We start from the raw sequence: 23,992 nt of genomic DNA on the forward strand, positions 1-23,992 counted from the left end.
ATTTAAGGTGTTTCATGAAGTACTATAAAAGAACGTTTCATAACGTTTGATAACTGACTTGCTTTTAGAAGATGCTTAAGCTTTGATATTTACTCCAAATAACGAGTACTTTATAAATTGGAGTTCAAAAGAAATATTAAATAACTTGAATATTATATGTAGCTCTTGTGGCTCACAAAAATCATAACCTTGACCTACATATTTAGTTTATTCAATAGTCGTGACGCGTAGGCAATTGTGTGCTAACAGTAATTAAACCTTTAATTGTTCTGATCAGAAAATCTGCATTCTTGACTGATTCCAGTTTAACAGGTTGCTTTGCTTTCTCTTTTTTTTTTCTTTTTTTTTTATTAACTTTAAGAATGTGTGGTGGATGTGTCGTTTCCTCGTGCCAGAACAGGATAAGGGCAAGCGCTTTTGAACGAAAAAAAAAAAAAAAACATTTGTATGACGATGTTTCCCTTTCGACGCTGTTACTTGTCAGACTAATTATAATGCCCTGGTACAAGTGTGAACGGCGGTGTTTCTATAATTTTATTGGTGAAATGAAGGAAAAATTTAGCCTGAAACGTGGTCATGAAAGGCAAGGATCCCATTAAAGGAATCATTTAAAGGCAGTATCCCTTCTTGGTAGTAGAAAGTAGTTATTAGAATGGTTCCTTAAAGTGTGTGATGCTCCGCTCGGCATTCGATTTGGCATCCCGTCACGTCCTCCGATGTTCGTTCTGTCTATTATCACATATGTGCAACCGTGTGTGTGTGTGTGTGTGTGTGTGTGTGTGTATGTTCGTGAGTAAGCACATGTTTCAAACTCTATAATGAGCAACCTCGTCATACTTTAATTTTGTTTATTGTTCTTATCTGTTGTCGTTAAATTCCCAACTATTGTAGCTAATGCATTTTATTAAGCCCTTAGATTCTCTTGTCCTGGCTTGAAATTTTTACACATATTTCTAGTACTTCTAGGGTTTTAATGTACTAGTCATCCATTTATGGCCGGTAATGCAAGGGAATAACGATAACACAGTCTCTCAGGATCGGTTTTCACCCACATTTTGCCTTATGCATTTCGAACGTACATGAAATACATATATGAATATTTTGTCTAGTTATGTCCGTCTTTTTAGAGCTATCATTCATTTTAAAGAAAGGAGATAATACATTAATGTGAGGCTATTGTCCAGTCAGCCTGACTTCAGTTGTAAGTAAATTAGTGTAAGCTGTAATTACGAGAAACGATTGTGAACATTTCGACAAACATAGGTTGGTGAAGGATTCAAGCATGGCTTCACGAAGGAAAGTCAGGCTTTATGAACATGTTAAGGTTTTATAGTGAAGTATCAAAGAGGCAGCAGATAATGGGGATAATCTTGAACAAATTTAGGGGCCACTGGAGAGATGGAAACGTTATAACCTGGATTACGACATGGTTGAACAACAGGCAGCAGAGAGGTACAATTAATGGCTGCAAATCGGAGCTGGGACAGCTGGGGTGTACAGGAATAAATTTAAGGACTATTATTTTTTTTCTAATATATATCAATGGTTTAGATAATGGAACTACTACCACTACTGATATACTTGCAGAGGAAACGAAGACATATAGATTAGTTAAGTCGGATTCCCTGCAGAGTCTTATATAGCCTGAGTGATTAGACAGATAGATGGAAAATACAGTTCAATATTAGGAAATACAAAGTTATTAGTGCAGGTAGAACATACACATAATAAATACAAAATAAAGAACTAAATTCTGATAAGATAAGAGCGTGAAATATATTTAGTCGTCACTATTAACTCATTTACGTCAGAGAAAACAACGTATGGAGTCCAGAAGTAGCCCTCACCGTGTATTGATTAGGATTCATCTTTGAGAGCTTTTAAAATAGAAGTCAAGAAGTTATATTAAAGCTATATTTAGCACTGGTCAGACCTCATCTGGCCTGCGCTGTGCAGTTCTGGTCCCCCTATTACAGAAGGAATAAAGGTCTGTTTTTAAGTCAATACAGAGGAGAATGACTAAGGAGGTACGAAGGAGGTGATATATTCCTTTACAGAGAAAATTGAGATGCTTTTAAATTTGCATTCGTTAGAGAAACGTAATTAAAAGTGGAATATGAAAGAGGAATATCAGTGGCATAGGGAATATCACAAGGATGATATAAAGAAATTCCTTAATGTTAGCAATCAGGATATGACCAAATGTAACGGGTTAAATCTAGATATAGTTGGAATTCGAATATATATAGGAAGATATTGGTTCTCAATAGTGGTAGTTGACTGGAACAGGCTTAGTACTTAAGCTGTCGCTGCCGAGTCACTAAGGAGTTTTAAAGGAAGACCTGATAAATTTATGGACAAGGATAGTAGATGGATATGAAGGGTGTCCCGCGAGTTAAGGTGCATACTTCGGGATTTGATAGTTCAAGTAATTATAATACGAAAATACGTTATACACATGCTGTGTTTTGTTTTATTTTGCATTAACGTGTAAGTTGTGTGTTGCAGGAGCCGCTCGCCTGGATGAACCTCCGTCTCCTTTCTTACCTCCTCGGCTGGCTACGTACGTACCCAAGTGCCGACGCGCGGCATTAAGCGATCACTTTATGTGTACAATCTACGCTGTCAAAGCCTTACAGGAAAGAGCAAATGACATATTAAATATCTGTATGTGTCAGTGAAGAAAATATACATGTAACACACCAATACAGTGGTTATTAAATATGTCTCATGCAGAAATTACCACTTGTGGCCCCAGAAACTAAATCAGTCAGTCAGAAACTACCACGTATAAGCCTTCTGGTTTTTGCAGCTTGTCTTATGTTCTTAACTTGTAATGTTCCAAAAGTGTTGAACCATGAACAGCAATTTCTTTAAGGTTCCAACAAGTAAAATATTTCTTTAAAAATTTTATATCAATTTCATATTTATTTGAAATTTACATTTAATTATGAAGTCAGCATCAGTTGCTGTGTTGAAGATGTGGCTTCGTGTTCATGGTGACGCAGAGGACACCTCGATGACAGGGCAGGGTTGTGAGTGGAGTGCATGAATTTACTCGAAGAACTGTATGGCAATTCCATCGTAAAATAGAGCGCTCGATGGCGACAGCGATGCTAGGAGGAAGCTGGTGCAGCTGCCCGTTGGTGGTGATGTAGCCTTAGAAGCTCCTGAGAGCGTCGATAAGGGGGGAGGAACGTTTCTTACGGAACTGGACGTTATCACCGTTGGAGAGAACGGCGCCAGCCTTTGTCATGAGGACGATTTCCACACCAGGAGGAAGCTGCCTCTGTTGTCCGCCCACAAAGATCACGCCGGAAGGTCCCTGCAAGTCCACTTCACGCTTGGTGCGGGCGGCGGGAAGTTTATCTCGGGTCAGCTGCACGTGCTTACCGTCAGCAGTGATGACGCCAGAAGGCCCGATCAGAAGGATGTTTTCGGCCTGGTCGTGACTGAACTGGATGTTCACACCGTCGGGCATAACGATGCCAGTTTTCATATACTGGGCTTGGGCTCCCACCGCCATCAGACACAGCACTATCTGTAAAGGAAAACAGTTTAGAATATCAACCTCAATGTTATAGGATCAGTTGTTTTTGGGCCAAGCATTTCCTCGTCAACAGTGTTGTGTGTTTCCCATCCTTCCACCTCAACTGAGCCCTGAATGACGAGTTGACATCTTCGATGAATCCACGAATACTTTCAGGTAGTGAAAATCTACTGATATCGAGTGAACGAAGGACTGCCAGACTGTCACCCGCTATCACACCGCAGAACAAAGTTTCCGGTGATGAGGAAGTGCTTCAAGCGAAAAATGTCATTTTTGGACTCACCAGAAATTTCATGGTGGCTAATGTGAGGTCCTGCATAATTCCTTGGCGGTCACTGCCTGGACTGTGAGGCACTGTGCCACTGACCAACTTATATATTCGCCATGTTTGTACTGACCCGTTGTCCTTTATACCTATCGTTATCCTTCTTTGCTCTTAAAATCAGAGCCACGAACTTTGACATACAAGCAAAGTTGCGGTGCAGACCAGTTTTGTTTGCATCAGACGAGGGGTATTTTTCTAGTAATATGTTAGTTATCTGGCAGCTTTTCTTTGTTCACCTGTCTGGAAGCATTGTCTGTGAATTCCGATTGAGGATCTAAATAAATGACATTGACATTGCGGGAAAAATAGGCCTTCCTGAGTGCCTTCTAACAAGGGTTAAATCTCTCTCTCTCTCTCTCTCTCTCTCTCTCTCTCTCTCTCTCTCTCTCTCTCTCTCTCTCTCTCTCTCTCTCTCTCTCTCTCTCTCTCTCTCTCTCTTCTTCTCTTCTTCTCTCTTCTCTCTCTCTCCTTCTTTCGATGCTAATATTAAAGATAATATAAATGCTGTGACAAAGCGAGGAAAAAAAAAAAAACAGAGCTAGTTTGACAAAATAGTTAATTATATGTTTCTAAGTGACATCGGCTTGTTAACTTTATCAGTGGTAAGAATAATTGCAATGGTGTTAAGGACGTCTCCCTTAACGCGATCGCCGCACTGCCTGATGCATTATTATTATTATTATTATTTTTTTTTCAGAAGAAGCAATTTTCCAGCGTCGAAACGTTACTCAGCTGCAGCCGTCACGTAGTGCGAGCGCCATTGTGCTCATGTTATTACCAACTTAACGTTATTAAGATACCTCATATCAAGGAAGAAAACAATTACTGAATATTATTATATAATGCCGAAATGTTACACACACACACACACACAAACACACACACACACACACACACACACACACACACACACACACACACACACACACACACACACACACACACACACACACACACACACACACACACACACACACACACACACACTGGCGATCTGTTCTTTATTGATAATTTTAATAGAAAATTTCACATTTCATCTCTAGCTAAAACAGCTTCTATAAAGACACGTTCTGAATCGTCTCAGCCACCTCTGGTGCTAATTCTGGAGTTTCTACTCACACTGCTCTTCTAGACAAGGTTAAATAAAAAGCATTTCGTTTTATCAACTTCTTTTCTTTAACTGCCTTTAGCCTCTTACTCTCATTGCCGCAGTGTTGCATTTACTGCTATCTTCTACCGCTTTTTTCACCCTAACTACTCTTCTGATCTTGTTACCTGCATGCCTCCCCTCCTCCGGCTGCCTCTCAGCACAAGACCTACTTTCTCTCACCCCTACTCTGTCCACCTCTCTAATGCAAGAATTAAGCAAAATTTTCAGGCATTGATCCCTTTTTCTGGTAAATTCTGTAACTCTCCGCCTGCTTCTGTATGTCCTGCTTCTTATGACTTGAACTCTTTGGAGAGGGAGGTTTCAAGACACTTACCCTTTTTTACTTTCTTTAGGGCCTGGCACCTCAGTGGGGCATTTTTTTTCATTCTTATTGTTTTCTTAGGCCAGTGTTCCTTTTACAAAGAAATATATATATATATATATATATATATATATATATATATATATATATATATATATATATATATATATATATATATATATATATATATATATATATATATATATATATATATATATATATATATATATATATATATATATATATATATATATATATATATAATATTATGCACCATGTCTCCTTACAGAGTCCGTAAGAGTTGCATTATAGGTTTAAATATCAGATCAATACTGTGATTTGCTTAACTGTCATGAGCAAACTGTGACATTATCATTAGCAAGTAACTAAGTATCAGTGTTGACGATGATGAGATTAGCAGTATTATAAAGATTATGACGATGACGGGAATACAGTTCAATGTTCTTTCCCTTATTTGAAAGAAAGGTAAACAAACCCAAAACATGAAATCTTTTTTCTATCTACGTAATGCTCAATCATTCTGGAGTTATATCTGAGTCATTACATTTTGTCTACATAATCTTGCAACGCTTCTTCATGTTCTTATTATCATTAAAGTCTGTATAAACACAGTAATTGCCTCATTGCCCTTTGGTATCAGTGGAGAAGGCAGTGTAACTGCAGAGAAGTAAAATATTTCATTAATTTCGCTGCATTTAGATTTATTTTTTGTCTACTTTTATTTGTTTAGTGCCACATGAATCCTTTGTAGTGGTGCATGAAATTCAGCGGATTTTTTTTTTTTTTTCGCGAAGTGCAAATTAAATGTTCGAGCTGTTATTGTCACTTGGTATAGGGACCGCCATGAAACAGGTGGGACCGCGCGCAGTTTGGAGACCACGGGGTCGACAGGCACACGAGTTGGAATCCTGGCCACTGTTCTAGGGTAGGAAGGACATCAACTCGGGGTAATATTTCCCAAATGCCAAATCAAAGGCCTTTCGTTAGGAGGCACCGTCCTGGCCCTGATAGACTAAGGAAACTTGCCCTAAGACGGGGAAAAAACTATCAGTGGTTTACAAATGTTAACATTCTTCACTTTTGTAACTATTTATCTTATTAACTCAAAGAAGATAATGCTATAAAGAAAGTCCAAAAGTAATGATTAGTTTCAATGTATAGTGTCTGCCATTCATTTTAATTTTTCTTGGTTCACCACCCTTTGTTTCCTGCTCTGCTTCTATATCCATTTACATTACTCATTGCCAATAGCCTATAGATTTTCCTGTCTACATATTTTCATTGTTTCATACATTTCTGTGTCCCTATTTACATTTGCTCGAGAGATTGCTTTTTCAGTGAACAGAACACTTCTACAGAAAATAATAAAACGTATAAATGTTGTCTACGGCTGACTAATACAAGTGAGAAATAGATCGAAGTTAAGACTGTTACTTAATTCCGGTGTTAGTATTTTATGATATAGTTAATTCATTTACATTCCTACAGACAATTCAGCGATGCCTCCCGGAAACGACTGCTTTGTAATATATATATATATATATATATATATATATATATATATATATATATATATATATATATATATATATATATATATATATATATATATATATATATATTATAACTTGTTGGAAAAGATAAATACCCCACAAAAAAGTGGCAATATATTTGCAATGTACTTTTCTCATGACGAAGATAAAAAAAAAAAAATCTATTGCCTGAACCCACGAGACAGAATATTTATGGTACATCATTTGTCTCACAAAACCAAATGTGTTAGACCATTGGATCGTTAGCAGTATTTGTTTAAATGCTGCAAGAAGCGAAGGGTTTAAATTAAAAATGTTGTGTAAGTTTTGAATTTATGGAATATTTACATAGAAATCCAAGAAGTCTAGGTCAGTGGATATGCTGACGCTGGTGTGGCTTTCTGCACTTTTTGTCAGATCGGTAACAAGGCGGAGTCGTCAGTGGGAGAAATGGAATTACCGGAAGAACTGGATTGCAGTTCCATCAGAAAGGAGGGCGCTGGAATCTCCCTCGATGGCGACAGTGACGCCTGGAGGAAGTTGGAACAGCTTCCCGGTGGGTGTGATGTAGCCTGAGGGACCCTTGATAGAGTCAATGAGGGGGGAGGAACGCTTTTTGCGGAACTGGACGTTGTCACCATTGGAGAGGACGGCGCCAGCCTCTGTCATGAGGACGATTTTCACACCAGGAGGAATTTGCCTCCTCTGTCCGTCCACAAAGATCACACCGGAGGGTCCCTGCAGCTGCACTTCACGCCTGGTGCGGGTGGCGGGAAGTCCATCTCGGGTCAGCTGCACGTGCTTGCCGTCAGCCGCGATGGCGCCAGAGGGCCCGATCAGAAGGATGTTCTCGGACTGGTCGTGAGTGAACTGGACATTGATGCCGTCGGGCATAACAATGCCATGTTTCCCATACCCGGCGTGGGCACCCACCGCCATCAAACACAACACTACCTGTAAAAGGAAACTTTTCATTTAGAATAGTGACTCCATGCTCCCACCACAACAGAACACTATATTTGTTGATATCCTCGGTGCTTAATAGGTACACGTGGGTCCTCCACGGTCCCGCTAATTAAATTGTGCCGCCTGGCCGTCGTACTATCGCACGGCAGAACAAGCAAAGGGGCGAGGCAGTGCTTTAGACGAAGAGTAGCTGTTTTGGACTCACCAAAAATTTCATGGTTAAAGTGAGGTCCTGCAGAACTCCTTAGCGGCTGCTGACTGGACTGTGAGGCACTGTGCTGCTTACCTGTTTATAAACACACTGGAGGTCTGCATCTGCCCTCCGACCTTTGTGTATCTTGTTATCCTTCTTTTTTGTAATGCAACTTCAATAGATAAACATGAGACAAGGGATATTTTTACAGTATGGTTATTGATATATTTGTCCATGTCAACCGCCCTAATAAGATGTAAGAGTTTATTATGTTAGGTCTCCCATGTTTCATTCTCTCTCTCTCTCTCTCTCTCTCTCTCTCTCTCTCTCTCTCTCTCTCTCTCTCTCTCTCTCTCTCTCTCTCTCTCTCTCTCTCTCTCTCTCTCGTATATAAGATGTGATGTTGGTTTAGTGTATTTTCACTGATGGAGCACTTTCATATTCTATCACGTATTTAACTCAATATCAGGAGACCTCTTGACATAAATTGACCAACTTCTTTCTACCTAATCTTTAACTTTTTGGAATCTGCAAGTTGAGTGGAATTTTTGCCCATTTGTTTTCCTTTGGATGTCCCTCTTGACATGTAAAACAGTTCGAAAAAAAGTTGATATGGCTGCATTTCCAAAATTGATTACTTTTTTTTTCTCTCCTGAGGACCGTTAATGAAGTACACTACCAGACTGGGAAACCAGAAAGGGAGAAAAGGAGGAATGACGGAAGGAGATGAGGATCAAAGCGAGAGTTGTTGGTAAAGGATATTAGTAGGAACAAGTGGTGGGAGGGAGAAAGGAAGAATTGAAGAAGAGGGATGTTGACGCGAGGAGTACAAAGTGAAATATATCATTGTCATCAAAACAATCACTTCTGTTAAACTCTGTATGTTTCACCACCAATGCATGATCGTGTATCTCACAAGAGAAAATATATGAACCTTTAATCTCTGATGACCTGGGATACTGTTTTTGTGACACTAAAGTGACAATACTCATCAGCCTCAATGCACAGTTGTGTTTCCGGAAACTTAGAATAATGATCTTTCTTAACACCTCCCAAAGCAATAACATCGGCATATTTCTTAATTACATGGTCAGTCTTCGTTCCCTGTATTGACATAAGAAGAGTCTTTTATATCTATATTCTTATAGTTCACAAATGCATCTCGACAATAAAGGCAAGGGTTGAACGAGAAAATTAAGTTAAAAATAGAAAATAGCTTAAAGGTTATTCATGCATCGTCTGATATTGATACATTTCTTAGTCTTTTATGCTACAATTATCATGTACATAAACCTGCAAAATTTGGGAGGCTCTAAAATAATTGTCATTCAAAAGAAAACCAGACTTTCTTTGCATGTCAGAAATTATTATTATTATTATTATTATTATTATTATTATTATTATTATTATTATTATTATTACTATCATTATTATTATTATCATTATTATTATTATTATTATTATTATTATTATTATTATTATTATTATTATTATTATTATTATTATTATTATTATTATAATTTTCTCCTAGTAAACAAGACGTCATAACTGGCGTGTCGCTGGTGAGTCCCACCAACCTCATCCTTTCAGAGTCAGCAGGAACGGAAAACGCTGTATAAGAGCAAAGGTTAACAATGTGTAGCGGAGCTTTATAAAAGGACGTTCGACACGCTTCTGGGCCAGTCGTCCCTGTAACCGCATCTTGGAGTGCTGAGGAAAACCAGGACTGCAGCCATGAAGCTTTTGGTAAGGTTCCTCACTTGTCGGTGTTCAGGGTTCTCTACTGTCAATGTGAACACCTCTTGATCGCTGGTGTCGCGGCTTTCTCATCCTCCCTGTGTGACTCCTACAGGTAGCGATGTGTCTGATGGCGGCGGGCGTCAGCGCCTCCTATGGGCCAGCCGGAATCGTTCATGCTGACGGGACGCTGCAGCAGCTCACCCGCGAGGAGGCTGAAAACATCGCCGTCGTCGGAGAGTCTGGAGTGGTCTTCCACGACGGGTCTAACATTCAGTTTAACCGTGATGTTGCTCTGCACCATGCTGGTGTCGTGCCACCCATGCCTGTGCCCGTCATGCTGGAGAAGCCAGGCCCCTACGGCGCTACTGGCATCGTCATGCCCGACGGCAAGAACGTGCAATTCACCCATGATCAATCTGCCAACGTCGCCGTAGTCGGGCCCTCTGGCGTCGTCATGGTTGACGGCAGGAACGTGCAGCTGAACGATGAGGGCCTCCCATCCCGCAAGAAGCGTTCCAAGCCCGTAGTTGGCGATTCAGGATACATCACCGCAAGCGGAAGGCCGGTCCAGTTTCCTCATGGTGTCACGATCCTAATCGCGGGAGACACTGGCCTGCTGCTCTCCAACGGAGAAGCCGTGCAGCTGTACGAGTAAATATTTATATAAATACATCACAGTATCACTATTTTCTCACTACGTACTTCTTGCGAGGTTAGCAGGAAGTAATCGCTACTGACATGTAATCCGAAAAAAAAAAATCAATGAATATGTTTATCTTTAGAGGATTATTTTATACCTCAAAACTAGCCTGACCTCGTGTGCAAAATATGAAGGACCACCACAATGGGTTTAGGCGAATGAGAAACGTGAAGGGAAAGAGTTAGCGGGGATGCTGGAGCAGCAAAATAGAGACTGGTATTTCAATCATGAAATTGTCCATTATTCTGACATGAAGTCGTTTTTTTTTTTTTTTTTTGTAGGAGGGACACCGGCCAAGGGCAACGAAAATCCAATAAAAAAGCAATGCCCACTGAGGTGCCGGTCCCCGAAAGGGTCAAGATAACATCAAATACTGGGTCTTAATGAACACTGACGGTATTACACATTGGTGTGTTAATATTTGGACTGTTTTAACTCCACCAGGAATCTATTCTTCGCTTCCATCTTCCTCTGTTCGTTCACCTGAAGCAACAACTAGAGGAAAACATTCTTTGTCACCAACATATTAAGCATTTTTACTCTCAAGTTCTCATTATAATTTATCTCCAAGTTTTCATGTGAATCTTAGTGGCCTAGAGTGCTGAAGCTTATTATTATAATAACACGGCTTAAAGTTTTGAAGACAATAGATCATGAGTACTTTATATATCATTATGTATTTTTTTTTTTTTTTGTGGCAATAACCTTCCAGCGCTTCCATTTCCTGTCCCTCTCATCCTTTTTCTACTACCAACTTCTCTTCTCTTTTTCCCATTCCCTGTTTCCCTGTCCCTGCCTCCCTGCCCCTAATCCACACCCTTTTGTCGCCACATATCCCCAAACCCGAAGTCAACAGCGCCGCCCTTAATTAAGATTCTATCACATGCTCATGCAATAATAAACACGAAAATAGTACATACTTATAAGAAAAAAAAAGAGCTATTTAGAATTCCTCGTCATGTTTCGCGTGATGCTTGTCCTCTGTTCAGTCGGGTTTGTATGGTCTTAAGGGAAGGACGTAGCAAGTTTGCGTGAGTGACGGAAAGCTGGCACGGAGGAATTTCGTTATATTTTAGAGGGATATATATATATATATATATATATATATATATATATATATATATATATATATATATATATATATATATATATATATATATATATATATATATATATATATATATATATATATATATATATATATATATATATATATATATATATATATATATATATATATATATATATATATATATATATATATATATATATATATATATATATATATATATATATATATATATATATATATATATATATATATATATATATATATATATATATATATATATATATATATATATATATATATATATTACTTACCGTTGGAGCAGTACCATTATTAAGCCCCTACTGTGCTAGGTAGGATAAGCACTTTGTCGGAGCTTGGCAGGTGCGGTGTCAGTTATTTTAGAACATAAGAACATAAGAAATAAGGGAAGCTGCAAGAAGCCATCAGGTCTACACGTGGCAGTCCCTGTATGAAATATACCTACCTATTTCCACCTATCATCCCTTTCATAAATCTGTCTAATCTTCTCTTAAAGCTCCCTAATGACTCAGCACTAACAACTCGACTACTAAGTCTTTCCATTCATCTACCACTCTAATTTAGAACCAGTTTCTCCCTATCCCTTTTTTAAACCTAAATTTTTCTAGCTTGAATCCGTTATTTCTTGTTCTATCCTTGTTCTTGATCTTGAGAATTTTCGTTACGTCCCCCCTTGTTATAATCCTTATACCACTTTACAGACTTCCATCAGGTCCCCTCTTAACCTACGTCTCTCTAAAGCATGTAAATTTAACAGTCTCAATCCCATTTTGTAAGGATTACTCCTCAGTACATCCCAATACATCCCAGCACGGTAGTGCTACGTAGATCGCACGTCCTTCTCGACGACTCAGAGCGCGAGAATAATTGCGGCTCCTGAGAGAGCCAGCTCCGCGGACTATCTGGTTTATGTGAGGTGCTGAGGTGGCTGAAGGTGTCATGATGGCTATGTATATAATGGAGCTGGGATGTCTTTTATGAGATTGATAATTGGTCGTCTGAACCAGCTATGCTTATTCTGGTGGTTTGCTGTGGTTATTATTCGTATATATGTTTCGTCTTGTATGATGTTGGTGAGTTCATCTATACTTTTGTTACCTCTATTAAATAAGTTAATGTTGATCGGGCTGGTGTTAGTTAATTGGTGAATTTCCTCCGTGAGCGAACCTTAGCGCTTTGTTTTGTATTCTTTGCAATGTTACTATTGTCGTGTGAGAGATACTGTTGAGTGGATATGCGGGGTAGGTTAATATTGGGAGTACGCAGGCTTTTATTGAATGTGTTTTTTATCTTTGTATTTAAGTTTCTGCATCTTCTGATTAATGTTAAGGCGTAATTAGCTTTCTTTTGAATGTGTTATAAGTGTGTGTTGTATCTTATAGATGATATTGTTATCATCGATGTTAATTTGTTCATATTTTTTTTCATTGCAATTGGTAAGAGAGTGAATTTTGTTGTGTTTGCTTTGATTTTCCATTTGTATTCAAAATTATTTGTATTCTTTATTTCCTTTTCTATGGTTTTCGCTAAGAACTTGCAGGATTTTCCTGGGTATGTTATAATCTGTGTAATGTCGTCTGCATACACTATGTTTATACTGGTGTGTACCGGTGATGGAATGTCTGATGTGTATATGATGTATAGTATAGGTGAGAGGCAGCTTCCCTGTGGGCCTCTACTTCTTAATGGAAAGGAAGGGCCATTATAATTATTGAGAGAGATTTTGGCTGTCCTGTTGTCTATGAAACTGTATAATAATTTGGTAAATAATGAAGGCATTTCTAGGTGGCATATTTTATATTTAAGACCCTCTTCCCAGATCTTATTAAATGCCTTACTTACTTCTTTGGCAGCAAGGCAGCATAATTGTTTGTTGGCTAGAGGGCTGACTATTGTTGTGTCAGTAGATCGATGGCATCTGAATCCGTGCTGTGAGTGGGAGAGTTTGTTATGGACTTCTTGGAATTGATAGAATCTATTGTTGATTACTTTGTCATAAATTTTGCCTGGTACTTCCAGTAAATATATAGGTCTATAATTAGTTGGCTCTGTTGTTGTTTTATTTGACTTTGGCATTACTGTTATTTTGGCGTGTTTTGAAGGTGTTTGGGAAAGAACCCATTGATAGTGAGGTGTTCACCAGTGTAGCGAGTATATCCATTATTTCAGTTGGCGTGTTTTGCAAGACAGTTTTATTGATATTACTTTTGCCTGGGGTGTTATTTTTCAGGTTTTGAATTATTTGTTGTAGCTCTCTAGTTGTGATCTCCCTCGTGAGTGGGTTGTTGTTAATGCACGTGAGTACCATTTATTCGGTAGTAGGATGATAGTTATTATTATTTTCTTGGCTGATGCTTCTTAGAAGAAGAATCACATGCCCACATTCTAAGAACACTTAGAATGTGGGAGTGTATCATGCAGGAGTGAATTTTAATATTGGTGTCTGTCCACCAGGTTGCTGTAGGTTTGTTATGAGTGTCGGTGTCCTGTGTGGCCTGGTTGTAGGTGGATGTTTTCCAAGTTTGGTTTTCTTTTCTCTTGTCCTCTTTAGCTTTTTTTCCTTATAGGACATTTGTTGGTGAGGGCGCGATGTTCTCCCTAACAGCTGACACAAGATTTGGTGGTTGAGTTGTAGTTTTTCCAGGTGTGGTCATTGCTAACGCATTCTGAACAGACTTTAAATTCTTTCTCTTTTGGCCATTTGTTAGTTGGGTACTATTCTACGGCGTAACACTTCATGCACGTAATTCCTCAATTTTGATATTGTACTGTGGGACACTCATGCTGAAGGCTAGTAAACCGACTTCTGTGGCCTTTTTGTCTGCAGTAGGGCTGTTGAGTGTAACTTATTATTTTTTCCTTGGGGATTTTATATACGATGTCAATGCCTTAGTTCAGGTAACTGTTCTCACTGATGCATTCTTCTGTAAGGATAAGGTGGAAAAAAGGCATAGCTTGTTTTGCCCTGAAGGGTCTGGGTGCTTGATGGTACGAGGTTCGCCAGAGAGTTAGGTAAGTCCCATAGACTCGGGAATTAGCTTTCACAGCAGAAAACAAAAGAAAATCCAACAAGCAAGACAAGAGATAAATCATATAAGGGGGCAAAGCCCGACTGATGACTACAGCTACTGACAGAAAGGTGAAGTAGCCTGCCTAGGCAGCGCAGTTTGTTGTCCCTATCGCTAACAACCGCCATATACACCCTGCGCTACGCTCTACACCTATCCAAGTTGTTGCCCGACCTTATCCAGAAGGTTTAAGGCAGCCATCTAATGGCCCCCCTTAAGCAAGCCTCGAGGTTCACCTTCACCAACCTTGGAGGACGCTAAGAGCGAAAAAGAGAGAAAATAGTTGGAGAAAAAGGTGCCTGAGCGAGACTCAGCCAGGTGGGAGTCCCCGGCTTGGCGCCTGAGCAGGACTCTCCAAGCAGGAATCTCCCGTGTGCAGGGCTTTCAGGACAGGGGAACCAACCTCCAGTCCAGAGGCTACACTCCAGAAGACCGTAGCCAAGTCAGGTAGCACAGTCGCGAAGGTACCGGAGCCGCCTGACCTGGCCGGCAAGAGATTTTATTTTTTTCCTTCTTTTCAAACTTTGTAGTCTTTTGAAAATGTGTTCCATTTACTTAGGCGTCTTTCTGTGTGAACAGCTTGAACAGTAGTGTTATGGAAGTTCAGTCACAATCTCCATGTTATAGCTGTTAATTTATTTTTTGATTTTTTTCTGGGTAAATGGCACAAAAAAATAATAACCTTCAAAAAGGCCAAAAACAGAACATACTCTATGAATCAGTCCCTGTATTCTTCAAACCCAAGAAACACTTGTTTGAAGAATCTGATGAGAGAATGTTTGCAGTATTTTTATTTTTATTTTTATTAAAAAAAATATACATCGGGTATCATGAAGTCCCTAGAAGTGAGAATGTTGATTGAGATGTTGTTCATTGATTGCTGTTGATGACAGACAGGGCAGAGTCTTGGATTAAGGGAATTTACTGGAAAAAACTGGATAGCAGTTCCATCGGAAAGGAGGGCGCCGGTATCTCCCTCAATGGCGACAGTGACGCCTGGAGGAAGCTGGAACAGCTGCCCGGTGGGTGTGATGTAGCCTGAGGGACCCTTGATAGCGTCGATGAGAGGAGAGGAACGCTTCTTACGGAACTGGACGTTGTCACCATTGGAGAGGACGGCGCCAGCCTTTGTCATGAGGACGATTTCCACACCAGGAGGAAGGTGCCTCCTTTGTCCGTCCACAAAGATCACGCCAGAGGGCCCCTGCAGCTGTACTTCACGTTTCTTGCGGAACTGGACGTTGTCACCATTGGAGAGGACGGCCCCAGCCTTTGTCATGAGGACGATTTCCACACCAGGTGGAAGGTGCCTCCATTGTCCATCCACAAAGATCACGCCAGAGGGCCCCTGCAGCTGCACTTCACGCTTCTTACGGAACTGGACGTTGTCACCATTGGAGAGGACGGCGCCAGCCTTTGTCATGAGGACGATTTCCACACCAGGAGGAAGGTGCCTCCATTGTCCGTCCACAAAGATCACGCCGGAGGGCCCCTGCAGCTGCACTTCACGCTTCTTGCGGAACTGGACGTTGTCACCATTGGAGAGGACGGCGCCAGCCTTTGTCATGAGGACGATTTCCACACCAGGTGGAAGGTGCCTCCATTGTCCGTCCATAAAGATCACGCCGGAGGGTCCCTGCAGCTGCACTTCACGCTTGGGGCGGGTGGCGGGAAGTTCATCTCGGGTCAGCTGCACGTGACTGCCGTCAGCTGTGATGACGCCAGAGGGCCCGATCAGAAGGATGTTCTCGGCCTGGTCGTGAGTGAACTGGATGTTTTTGCCGTCAGGCATAACGATGCCAGTTTTCCCATACTGGGCGTGGGCGCCCACCGCTATCAAACACAACACTACCTGCAAAAAAAAAAAATAAATAAAAATTGTTACAACAAAGATCTTCTGGGGTTCAACGTTTAATTGCACTGTTCTGATTTAACCATGCTATTCTTGTCAGTTTCACGAGAGAAAAAAAAAAAAAAAAAAAAAAATATATATATATATATATATATATATATATATATATATATATATATATATATATATATATATATATATATATATATATATATATATATATATATATATATATATATATATATATATATATATATATATATATATATATATATATATATATATATATATATATATATATATATATATATATATATATATATATATATATATATATATATATATATATATATATATATTATGTTTGTGTACACGGATAAGCAGGTTAGTTCGCCCTTCCCAGGTCGGTCTCATTCTTTCTTTCCTAAAATAAAATTTTACTTTCCAAATCTAAAATGAGAGGAAGGGTTGCTCATCCAAGGTGTGGGGGTGGGGGAGCACGCTGTCGATAGGTGTTTGCTGCAGACTAGAGCCAAGTATTTTTAGATTGCGTAGTGAATCTCACCAGAATCTTCATCATGGTTGAGGTGAGGTCCTGCAGAACTCCTTGCTGGCTACTGCGTGGACCTGATACTGTAGCGAATGGTCCACGAATTTTCTTTATATACCAGGCAGATAGGTCACACTCTTTGACCTTTCTGCTATGCTGTTGACCTTCGCTTTGCGTAAAAGCCTTAGAGCTCTTTGGATGTGTACAGTTAAGTTAACGCTTCACAGTAAGATTTGTGCATTACTTTTTATACTCTGAATAAATCATTTGGCAAATAACTAAATAATAAAAAAAAATTATCACAAACACGCTCTCTCTCTCTCTTTGTCTCTGTCTCTCTCTCTCTCTCTCTCTCTCTCTCTCTCTCTCTCTCTCTCTCTCTCTCTCTCTCTCTCTCTCTCTCTCTCTCTCTCTCTCTCTCTCTCTCTCTCTCTCTCTCTCTCTCTCTCTCTCTCTCTCTCTCTCTCTCTCTCTCTCTCTCTCTCTCTCTCTCTCTCTCTCTCTCTCTCTCTCTCTCTCTCTCTCTCTCTCTCTCTCTCTCTCTCTCTCTCTCTCTCTCTCTCTGTCTCTCTCTCTCTCTCTCTCTCTCTCTCTCTCTCTCTCTCTCTCTCTCTCTCTCTCTCTCTCTCTCTCTCTCTCTCTCTCTGTGTGTCTCTCTCTCTCTCTCTCTCTGTGTGTCTCTCTCTCTCTCTCTCTCTCTGTCTCTCTCTCTCTCTCTCTCTCTCTCTCTCTCTCTCTCTCTCTCTCTCTCTCTCTCTCTCTTACAGTTAGGGGGACACCTTTTAGGCAGGGTAAGGTGCCTGGGTGACGCCAGGAGTAAAGTGCCACGCCTCTAGCCGTCTTCCACCATCTGACGTAAAAACTGGCTTGGCGCGTTTTGCAAAAAGAAAAAAGAAAAAAGTGGTTGATGTTAATCGGTTAATGGGAGGTTAACATTTCCGCACAAATTCGTCTATTGCTCTGGAGAAGAGTTATCAAACCGTGAGGCAGTGCTGAGGTATGGTGTAACATTACTCTGTAGAAGACATATGTGGGTCACCGAAAGAATCTCAGCAGCTGAAGATATAATTTTTGTACTGATTGTTTTCTTGACTTCACTCCATCATTTGCCCTCTCGTCGTCCTCCTTCCCTCTTTTCCTCCTCCCCTCTTCCGAATTCCCACCTTACCTCCCACTGTCCTGTCCACTCCTCCCTTCCTTTATCCTTCGATGTGATTGGTGCTTCTGGTTGGGTTGCCATGACTTTTTTGTTTTTATCCTTGATACAGTTTGGGGTCCCGTTGCATGAAGTGGGACCTGTTAGTGGCGTTGTGTGTGTTTTTGTTTATCACCCGTGCGAGACGGAGAAGGGGAAGGTGAAGAGGGCCGAATGAGAGTGAAAGTTTATGGCGGCTTCCCTGTTGTTGCAGGAAGGTGTAGGGAGTGCTAAGGTGCTCGGAAATGGCGACGTGTTGTGGGAAATGGGATTTCTTATATAACAAGGGAAGTATTGAGAGGAAAGGAATTTAAATGACATATGAATGTAAATAAATACGACAAGGAAAAGATATAATGTAAAATCACACACACACACACACACACACACACACACACACACACACACACACACACACACACACACACTATGAGATGTTTTTTTTTTTCATGGTTAACAATGGCACAAGTCGCGATATATTCTGATTTACCGAATGGAAGTGATACATGTTAGAGTGAAGCAGATGTGGTGTGTGTAGGTGTGGCGAGTTGTAGGTGCACGTGGTGTGTTTTCTACTTCCTCGTCACAGCGTCCTGAGCGGCAAACTTGCTTGTGCTTGTTTTTCATTTTATTTCTAATTGCCTAAAATTTAATTATTTCAATCCTAATGCATTTTCACTGGCAGAATATTACAGCATATCACTGCTTAGAGCAGTGTTCTGCGTTCTGTTTTGTCTTCACGCTAACCTCCCTTATATGTCTGTCGAAATAACCAGTTAATGACAGTCAAAGCATAATTCATTCTTATAAAGACTTAACAAAAGATGAAAAGTAAGATTACAAGTTCATCACAATTATTTTTCTATGCTTTTGTCTCTTGCTGCATGAATAACAACCTCCATCAGCAACACACACACACACACACGCACAGATATATATATATATATATATATATATATATATATATATATATATATATATATATATATATATATATATATATATATATATATATATATATATATATATATATATATATATATATATATATATATATATATATATATATATATATATATACTATTATTATTATTGCGTTCAGTATATTGTATTTGACTGATAGCTCGGATTAAGCACGACGCCGAGAGAGAGAGAGAGAGAGAGAGAGAGAGAGAGAGAGAGAGAGAGAGAGAGAGAGAGAGAGAGAGAGAGAGAGAGAGAGAGAGAGAGAATAGGAAGAATGAAAGAGCAGTGGTTGAGAGGGACTGGAAATTGCAGCGCACTAAAGTTGTTGCTACATAAACAAAATACATAACTATATACAAAGTGCTCATTATCCAATATCTCAAAAACATTGTGTTATTCCGACAGTGACCTTGGCACCTAAGACCACTGAGACCTATACGAAAACCTGCGGGACTGAAATTATAAGTACTTAAGCGTACACCAATGTTCATTTGTAGGTAAGAATGCATCATGTTGGTGACAAAGGATGTTTTCCTCTAGATTTTGTTTCAGCTAAGCGAACAGAGAAACACAGAAGCGAAGAGTAGATCGCTGATCCATTTAAAAGTCCAAGCATGATGTATTGCAAGAACAGCATGATGTATATAGCAAGTGTCGATCAAGACCCCATATTTGATATTATCACGAACACATCTGTATATTTCAGCTGATTATCGTTGCAACTATAAGAGAGTCATTTTATTGTGAAATGACCCTAAACTTCAAGGAATGTGACAAACTACTCATCCAATGTGCGTCATTTATTGTTCAATTCCATCCTTCCTATCACATACACACAGCCATCTTATGATAATGGTGAACTGCACACTTTTTGCTAACACAATTTCATGTCAATATGATGGATTATATCTTGCTTGAAATATCATTCACCATTTTCCTACGCCAACATCCCCTCATTGCTTTCTTCCTTTTCTTGCCTCTACTACTCTTTAATCTCACTGTACGTAGTGATGCTTCTTTTTTTTTTTGTAGACCAAGTCAGGTTAGTTTTGGGGTATAATGTATTCATTCCTCTAAGGAGAAATATATTTAATTAAAAAAAAAATCGTAGCACGTGTCAGTGGAGACTACGTCCTTCTAGTCTCATAAAAAGTATACGTAGCTGCCTTGGGAGAAAATAGCAGAAGTCAAGATGATGTATTTATATAAATATTTACTCGTACAGCTGCACGGCTTCTCCGTTGGAGAGCAGCAGGCCAGTGTCTCCCGCGATTAGGATCGTGACACCATGAGGAAACTGGACCGGCCTTCCGCTTGCGGTGATGTATCCTGAATCGCCAACTACGGGCTTGGAACGCTTCTTGCGGGATGGGAGGCCCTCATCGTTCAGCTGCACGTTCCTGCCGTCAACCATGACGACGCCAGAGGGCCCGACTACGGCGACGTTGGCAGATTGATCATGGGTGAATTGCACGTTCTTGCCGTCGGGCATGACGATGCCAGTAGCGCCGTAGGGGCCTGGCTTCTCCAGCATGACGGGCACAGGCATGGGTGGCACGACACCAGCATGGTGCAGAGCAGCATCGCGGTTAAACTGAATGTTAGACCCGTCGTGGAAGACCACTCCAGACTCTCCGACGACGGCGATGTTCTCAGCCTCCTCGCGGGTGAGCTGCTGCAGCGTCCCGTCAGCATGAACGATTCCGGCTGGCCCATAGGAGGCGCTGACGCCCGCCGCCATCAGACACATCGCTACCTGTAGGAGTCACACAGGGAGGATGAGAAAGCCGCAACACCAGCGATCAAGAGGTGTTCACATTGACAGTAGAGAACCCTGAACACCGACAAGTGAGGAACCTTACCAAAAGCTTCATAGCTGCAGTCCTGGTCTTCCTCAGCACTCCAAGATAAGGCTACCTGGAAGACTGGCGCAGAAGTGTGTCGAACGCCCTTTTATAATGGCCAGCTTCATGGCTTTAACCTTTGTTCTTATAAAGCAAAGTTGAAACAATGAAGTATGTTTTTTTTTTTTTTTTTGCTCCATCTGACTCTCAAAAGATGTCCTTGAGGGTGGAGCAGCTCTCCTGCGACGAGCCACTTATGACTCTTTATTGGCAGGGTAAAAACAAGGGCGTGGAACCAGTCGGTACATGCTGAGAATTTCTAACATGGAAAGATTTGTGATGTACTTTATGAAAACTTTTACTTACTCTAACTAACCATTGTTTTTTAGTGAAAAATTGTAACACTGCGCACTACGTATTTCTTTTTTTCGCTTTATGCCTGATTTCTTCTCCTCAGTAATAATTTTAGGGCCTCTCTGGTTCTCGGAATTTAGATGTACATGGTTATCGTAGTGGAAGATGCCAAGAAGTGCATTATGAAAAAATTTTTCAGCATCTGTATCTTTCAATAGTTCTGTATTTTTGCTTTTATTTCTTCGTTGAAGCTTCGCATTTATTGTTGGTATGCAAATGTGATCCCTGCAAACAAGAACTTTTTTACATATTTAAATATATATCTATAACATTTAATCTGTGTATATATATATATATATATATATATATATATATATATATATATATATATATATATATATATATATATATATATATATATATATATATATATATATATATATATATATATATATATATATATATATATATATATATATATATATATATATATATATATATATATATATATATACAGGGTTGGTGGAAAGCAACTTTCTCACTTTCCTTTCATTACAAAAAACGTTTATATGATAGTAGTATGTTTTATTCAAAATTCGATATGGGCTCCAGCTCTTTTCACCAGCTTCTAGAGCCGCCCAGGAATCGCGTCCACTGATTTCAGCAGGAACTCTGGTAGGATAGAGGACATAACCTCCCGTATTAGCCCTTCAAGTTCTTTTAAAGTCTTTAGTTTGTTACGGTGGACTGTTTGATCGGTCGTCGTGGTCCGCATATTAAAGAATATTTTTCCAAAAAGTTAATCGATTTTTCTATCGTTTACTGTATTATTTATCGCTCACTTTATCAAGTGAATTACCTCTTTACATTAGAGGAAAAAGCGAGAAGACACGCATCCTTCTTCACCTCACTTTGTGAAGCAAGAAACGATTCTTGAATTCTTGAAGAAATTATTCTTCTTTATTAATTATAAAATTTCGTCTTCCTGGGCATCCTCGTATCTCAAATCCTTGGAGAATGGAAGGCGTGAAATGACTGGAAGTATGGATAAAGAAAATCAATATTTTTTCATTATTTAAAATATATTTGAATATCGGATCTCATGATGTTTCTGATACTACATCAGCACGCGAAGCCACAATCCTCTGTGTCATTGTACTAAAATGAGTCTCTTTCGGAAACGAAGCCAAGGTCATACTGCAAACATCTCTCCCTAGAACATCGTTGTGATGAAACTAGAACTCATATTGAACAGCCTCTCCGTTGGAGAGCAGAGCTGCAGAAGGTCCCTTGGAGACAATATACACGCCGTGGGGAAGCTGAAACTGAACTCCGCCTGGGGTGATGATGCCGCCGTCTCCTACGACAGCCTTAGAGGGTGCTGCACGCTTCTTGCGGTCGTACTGAATACCTTTACCAGTGGAGAGAAGAGCAGCAGAAGGCCCAGCAGCAACAACTGACACACCAGGAGGAAGCTGGATAAGCTGTCCACTCGGAGTGATGATGCCGGATTCGCCAACCACAGCCTCAGAAGCGCCTCGCTTCCTGCGGAGTGGGAGAGGGAGGCCTTCCTGATCCAGCTGCAGGTTCTTGCCGTCAGCAGTCACGACGCCTGAGGGGCCGACCACGAGAATGTTGGTGTGCTCATCATGGGTGAACTGCCTGTTGTTGCCGTCGGGCATGACGATGCCAGTGTAGCTGTAGGGACCGAAGGCCACGGGCTCTGGCCTGGCTGGGGCAGGGAGGTTGTTGTGCAGGGTAGCAAATTCCATGTCAAACTGCTTGTGTGATCCGTCCTTAAAGACCACTCCAGACTCCCCGATTTCAGCGACGTTGTCAGCCTCCTCACGGGTGAATTGCTTCAGCCTTCCGTCAGGAAAGACGATGCCAGATTGCCCGTACTGGGCGCTGACGCCCGCCGCCATCAGACACAACGCTACCTGTAAGTCACACGGGAGGATGAGAAAGCCGCGACACAAGGGGCAAAGAATTTTCACATTGACTATAGAGAACAATGAACACCAGGAAGTGAGGAATCATACCAAAAGCTTCATGGCTGCAGTCCTGGTCTTCCTCAGCACTCCAGGATAAGGCTACTGGGACGACTGGCGCAGAAGTGCGGCGGACGCCTTTATATACTGTCCCGCTACACACCGTTGACCTTTGTCATTATAGAGCATACGTAGTTAAATTCCTGTCTCTTGCTATCTGAGTCCTTGCTGACCTTAAAGAACATCCACGAAGCAGACGCAGCTCATCCTTGACGATCCGGTTACGAGACGTCTTTTGGGCGTGAAGAATGAAAAACATAGCAACCATGACACGTTGAAGATTCCTGACAGAGAAAAAGTCACATGCCAAGAATCAGCGGAGCGTTCAGATTATGAAACGCCCTTTTATTATACAAAAGTTTTTTTTTTTTTACTCATTTTTTTTCTTATCTATCTTGATTAGCGGGTAGTGGTGACAATAAACGTATTCAATTTTTTTCTTTTTTTTTTTTTTTGTTTCTGCTGTTATTTTCATTTCTTCTCTCAATCGTCACTTTATTGC

General features: G+C 40.3%; 5 protein-coding genes across 5 annotated transcripts; 1 reads left to right on the plus strand and 4 right to left on the minus strand.

Moving 5' to 3' along the window:
- Nucleotides 1-2,896: 2,896 nt before the first annotated feature.
- LOC135116031 (cuticle protein CP1246-like) lies at nucleotides 2,897-3,969 on the minus strand. Its single transcript, XM_064033251.1, has 2 exons — nucleotides 3,834-3,969; nucleotides 2,897-3,541 (listed from the first exon to the last, which is right to left on the minus strand). Exons 1-2 carry the CDS (start codon nucleotides 3,867-3,869, stop codon nucleotides 3,161-3,163), a joined length of 417 nt encoding a protein of 138 aa, XP_063889321.1. The 5' UTR covers nucleotides 3,870-3,969; the 3' UTR covers nucleotides 2,897-3,160.
- A 3,247-nt stretch (nucleotides 3,970-7,216) lies between these two features.
- Nucleotides 7,217-8,213, minus strand: LOC135116035 (cuticle protein CP1246-like). The gene is made up of 2 exons (XM_064033255.1): nucleotides 8,072-8,213; nucleotides 7,217-7,854 (listed from the first exon to the last, which is right to left on the minus strand). Exons 1-2 carry the CDS (start codon nucleotides 8,081-8,083, stop codon nucleotides 7,357-7,359), a joined length of 510 nt encoding a protein of 169 aa, XP_063889325.1. The 5' UTR covers nucleotides 8,084-8,213; the 3' UTR covers nucleotides 7,217-7,356.
- Nucleotides 8,214-9,656: 1,443 nt separating this feature from the next.
- Nucleotides 9,657-10,580, plus strand: LOC135116034 (cuticle protein CP1246-like). The gene is made up of 2 exons (XM_064033254.1): nucleotides 9,657-9,805; nucleotides 9,912-10,580. The coding sequence occupies exons 1-2, from the start codon at nucleotides 9,794-9,796 to the stop codon at nucleotides 10,452-10,454; spliced, it is 555 nt and encodes a 184-aa protein (XP_063889324.1). The 5' UTR covers nucleotides 9,657-9,793; the 3' UTR covers nucleotides 10,455-10,580.
- Nucleotides 10,581-15,299: 4,719 nt separating this feature from the next.
- LOC135116033 (SUMO-interacting motif-containing protein 1-like) lies at nucleotides 15,300-17,242 on the minus strand. The gene is made up of 2 exons (XM_064033253.1): nucleotides 17,096-17,242; nucleotides 15,300-16,530 (listed from the first exon to the last, which is right to left on the minus strand). Exons 1-2 carry the CDS (start codon nucleotides 17,108-17,110, stop codon nucleotides 15,484-15,486), a joined length of 1,062 nt encoding a protein of 353 aa, XP_063889323.1. The 5' UTR covers nucleotides 17,111-17,242; the 3' UTR covers nucleotides 15,300-15,483.
- Nucleotides 17,243-20,026: 2,784 nt separating this feature from the next.
- On the minus strand, nucleotides 20,027-23,620 carry LOC135116036 (uncharacterized). Its single transcript, XM_064033256.1, has 4 exons — nucleotides 23,482-23,620; nucleotides 22,682-23,379; nucleotides 21,498-21,516; nucleotides 20,027-20,766 (listed from the first exon to the last, which is right to left on the minus strand). The coding sequence occupies exons 1-4, from the start codon at nucleotides 23,491-23,493 to the stop codon at nucleotides 20,455-20,457; spliced, it is 1,041 nt and encodes a 346-aa protein (XP_063889326.1). The 5' UTR covers nucleotides 23,494-23,620; the 3' UTR covers nucleotides 20,027-20,454.
- Nucleotides 23,621-23,992: the final 372 nt, after the last annotated feature.

This window comes from Scylla paramamosain, chromosome 30 (genome assembly GCF_035594125.1).
Source record: "Scylla paramamosain isolate STU-SP2022 chromosome 30, ASM3559412v1, whole genome shotgun sequence".
Classification (NCBI taxonomy): domain Eukaryota; kingdom Metazoa; phylum Arthropoda; class Malacostraca; order Decapoda; family Portunidae; genus Scylla; species Scylla paramamosain.

What these genes read in the sequence shown, in the direction of transcription:
- LOC135116031 (XM_064033251.1), bottom strand. Translation starts at nt 3,869, where the DNA reads ATGCAGGACCTCACATTAGCCACCATGAAATTTCTG. An exon ending in TAGCCACCATGAAATTTCTG is followed by an intron (nt 3,542 to 3,833) that starts GTGAGTCCAAAA and finishes TTTCCTTTACAG; the next exon opens with ATAGTGCTGTGTCTGATGGC.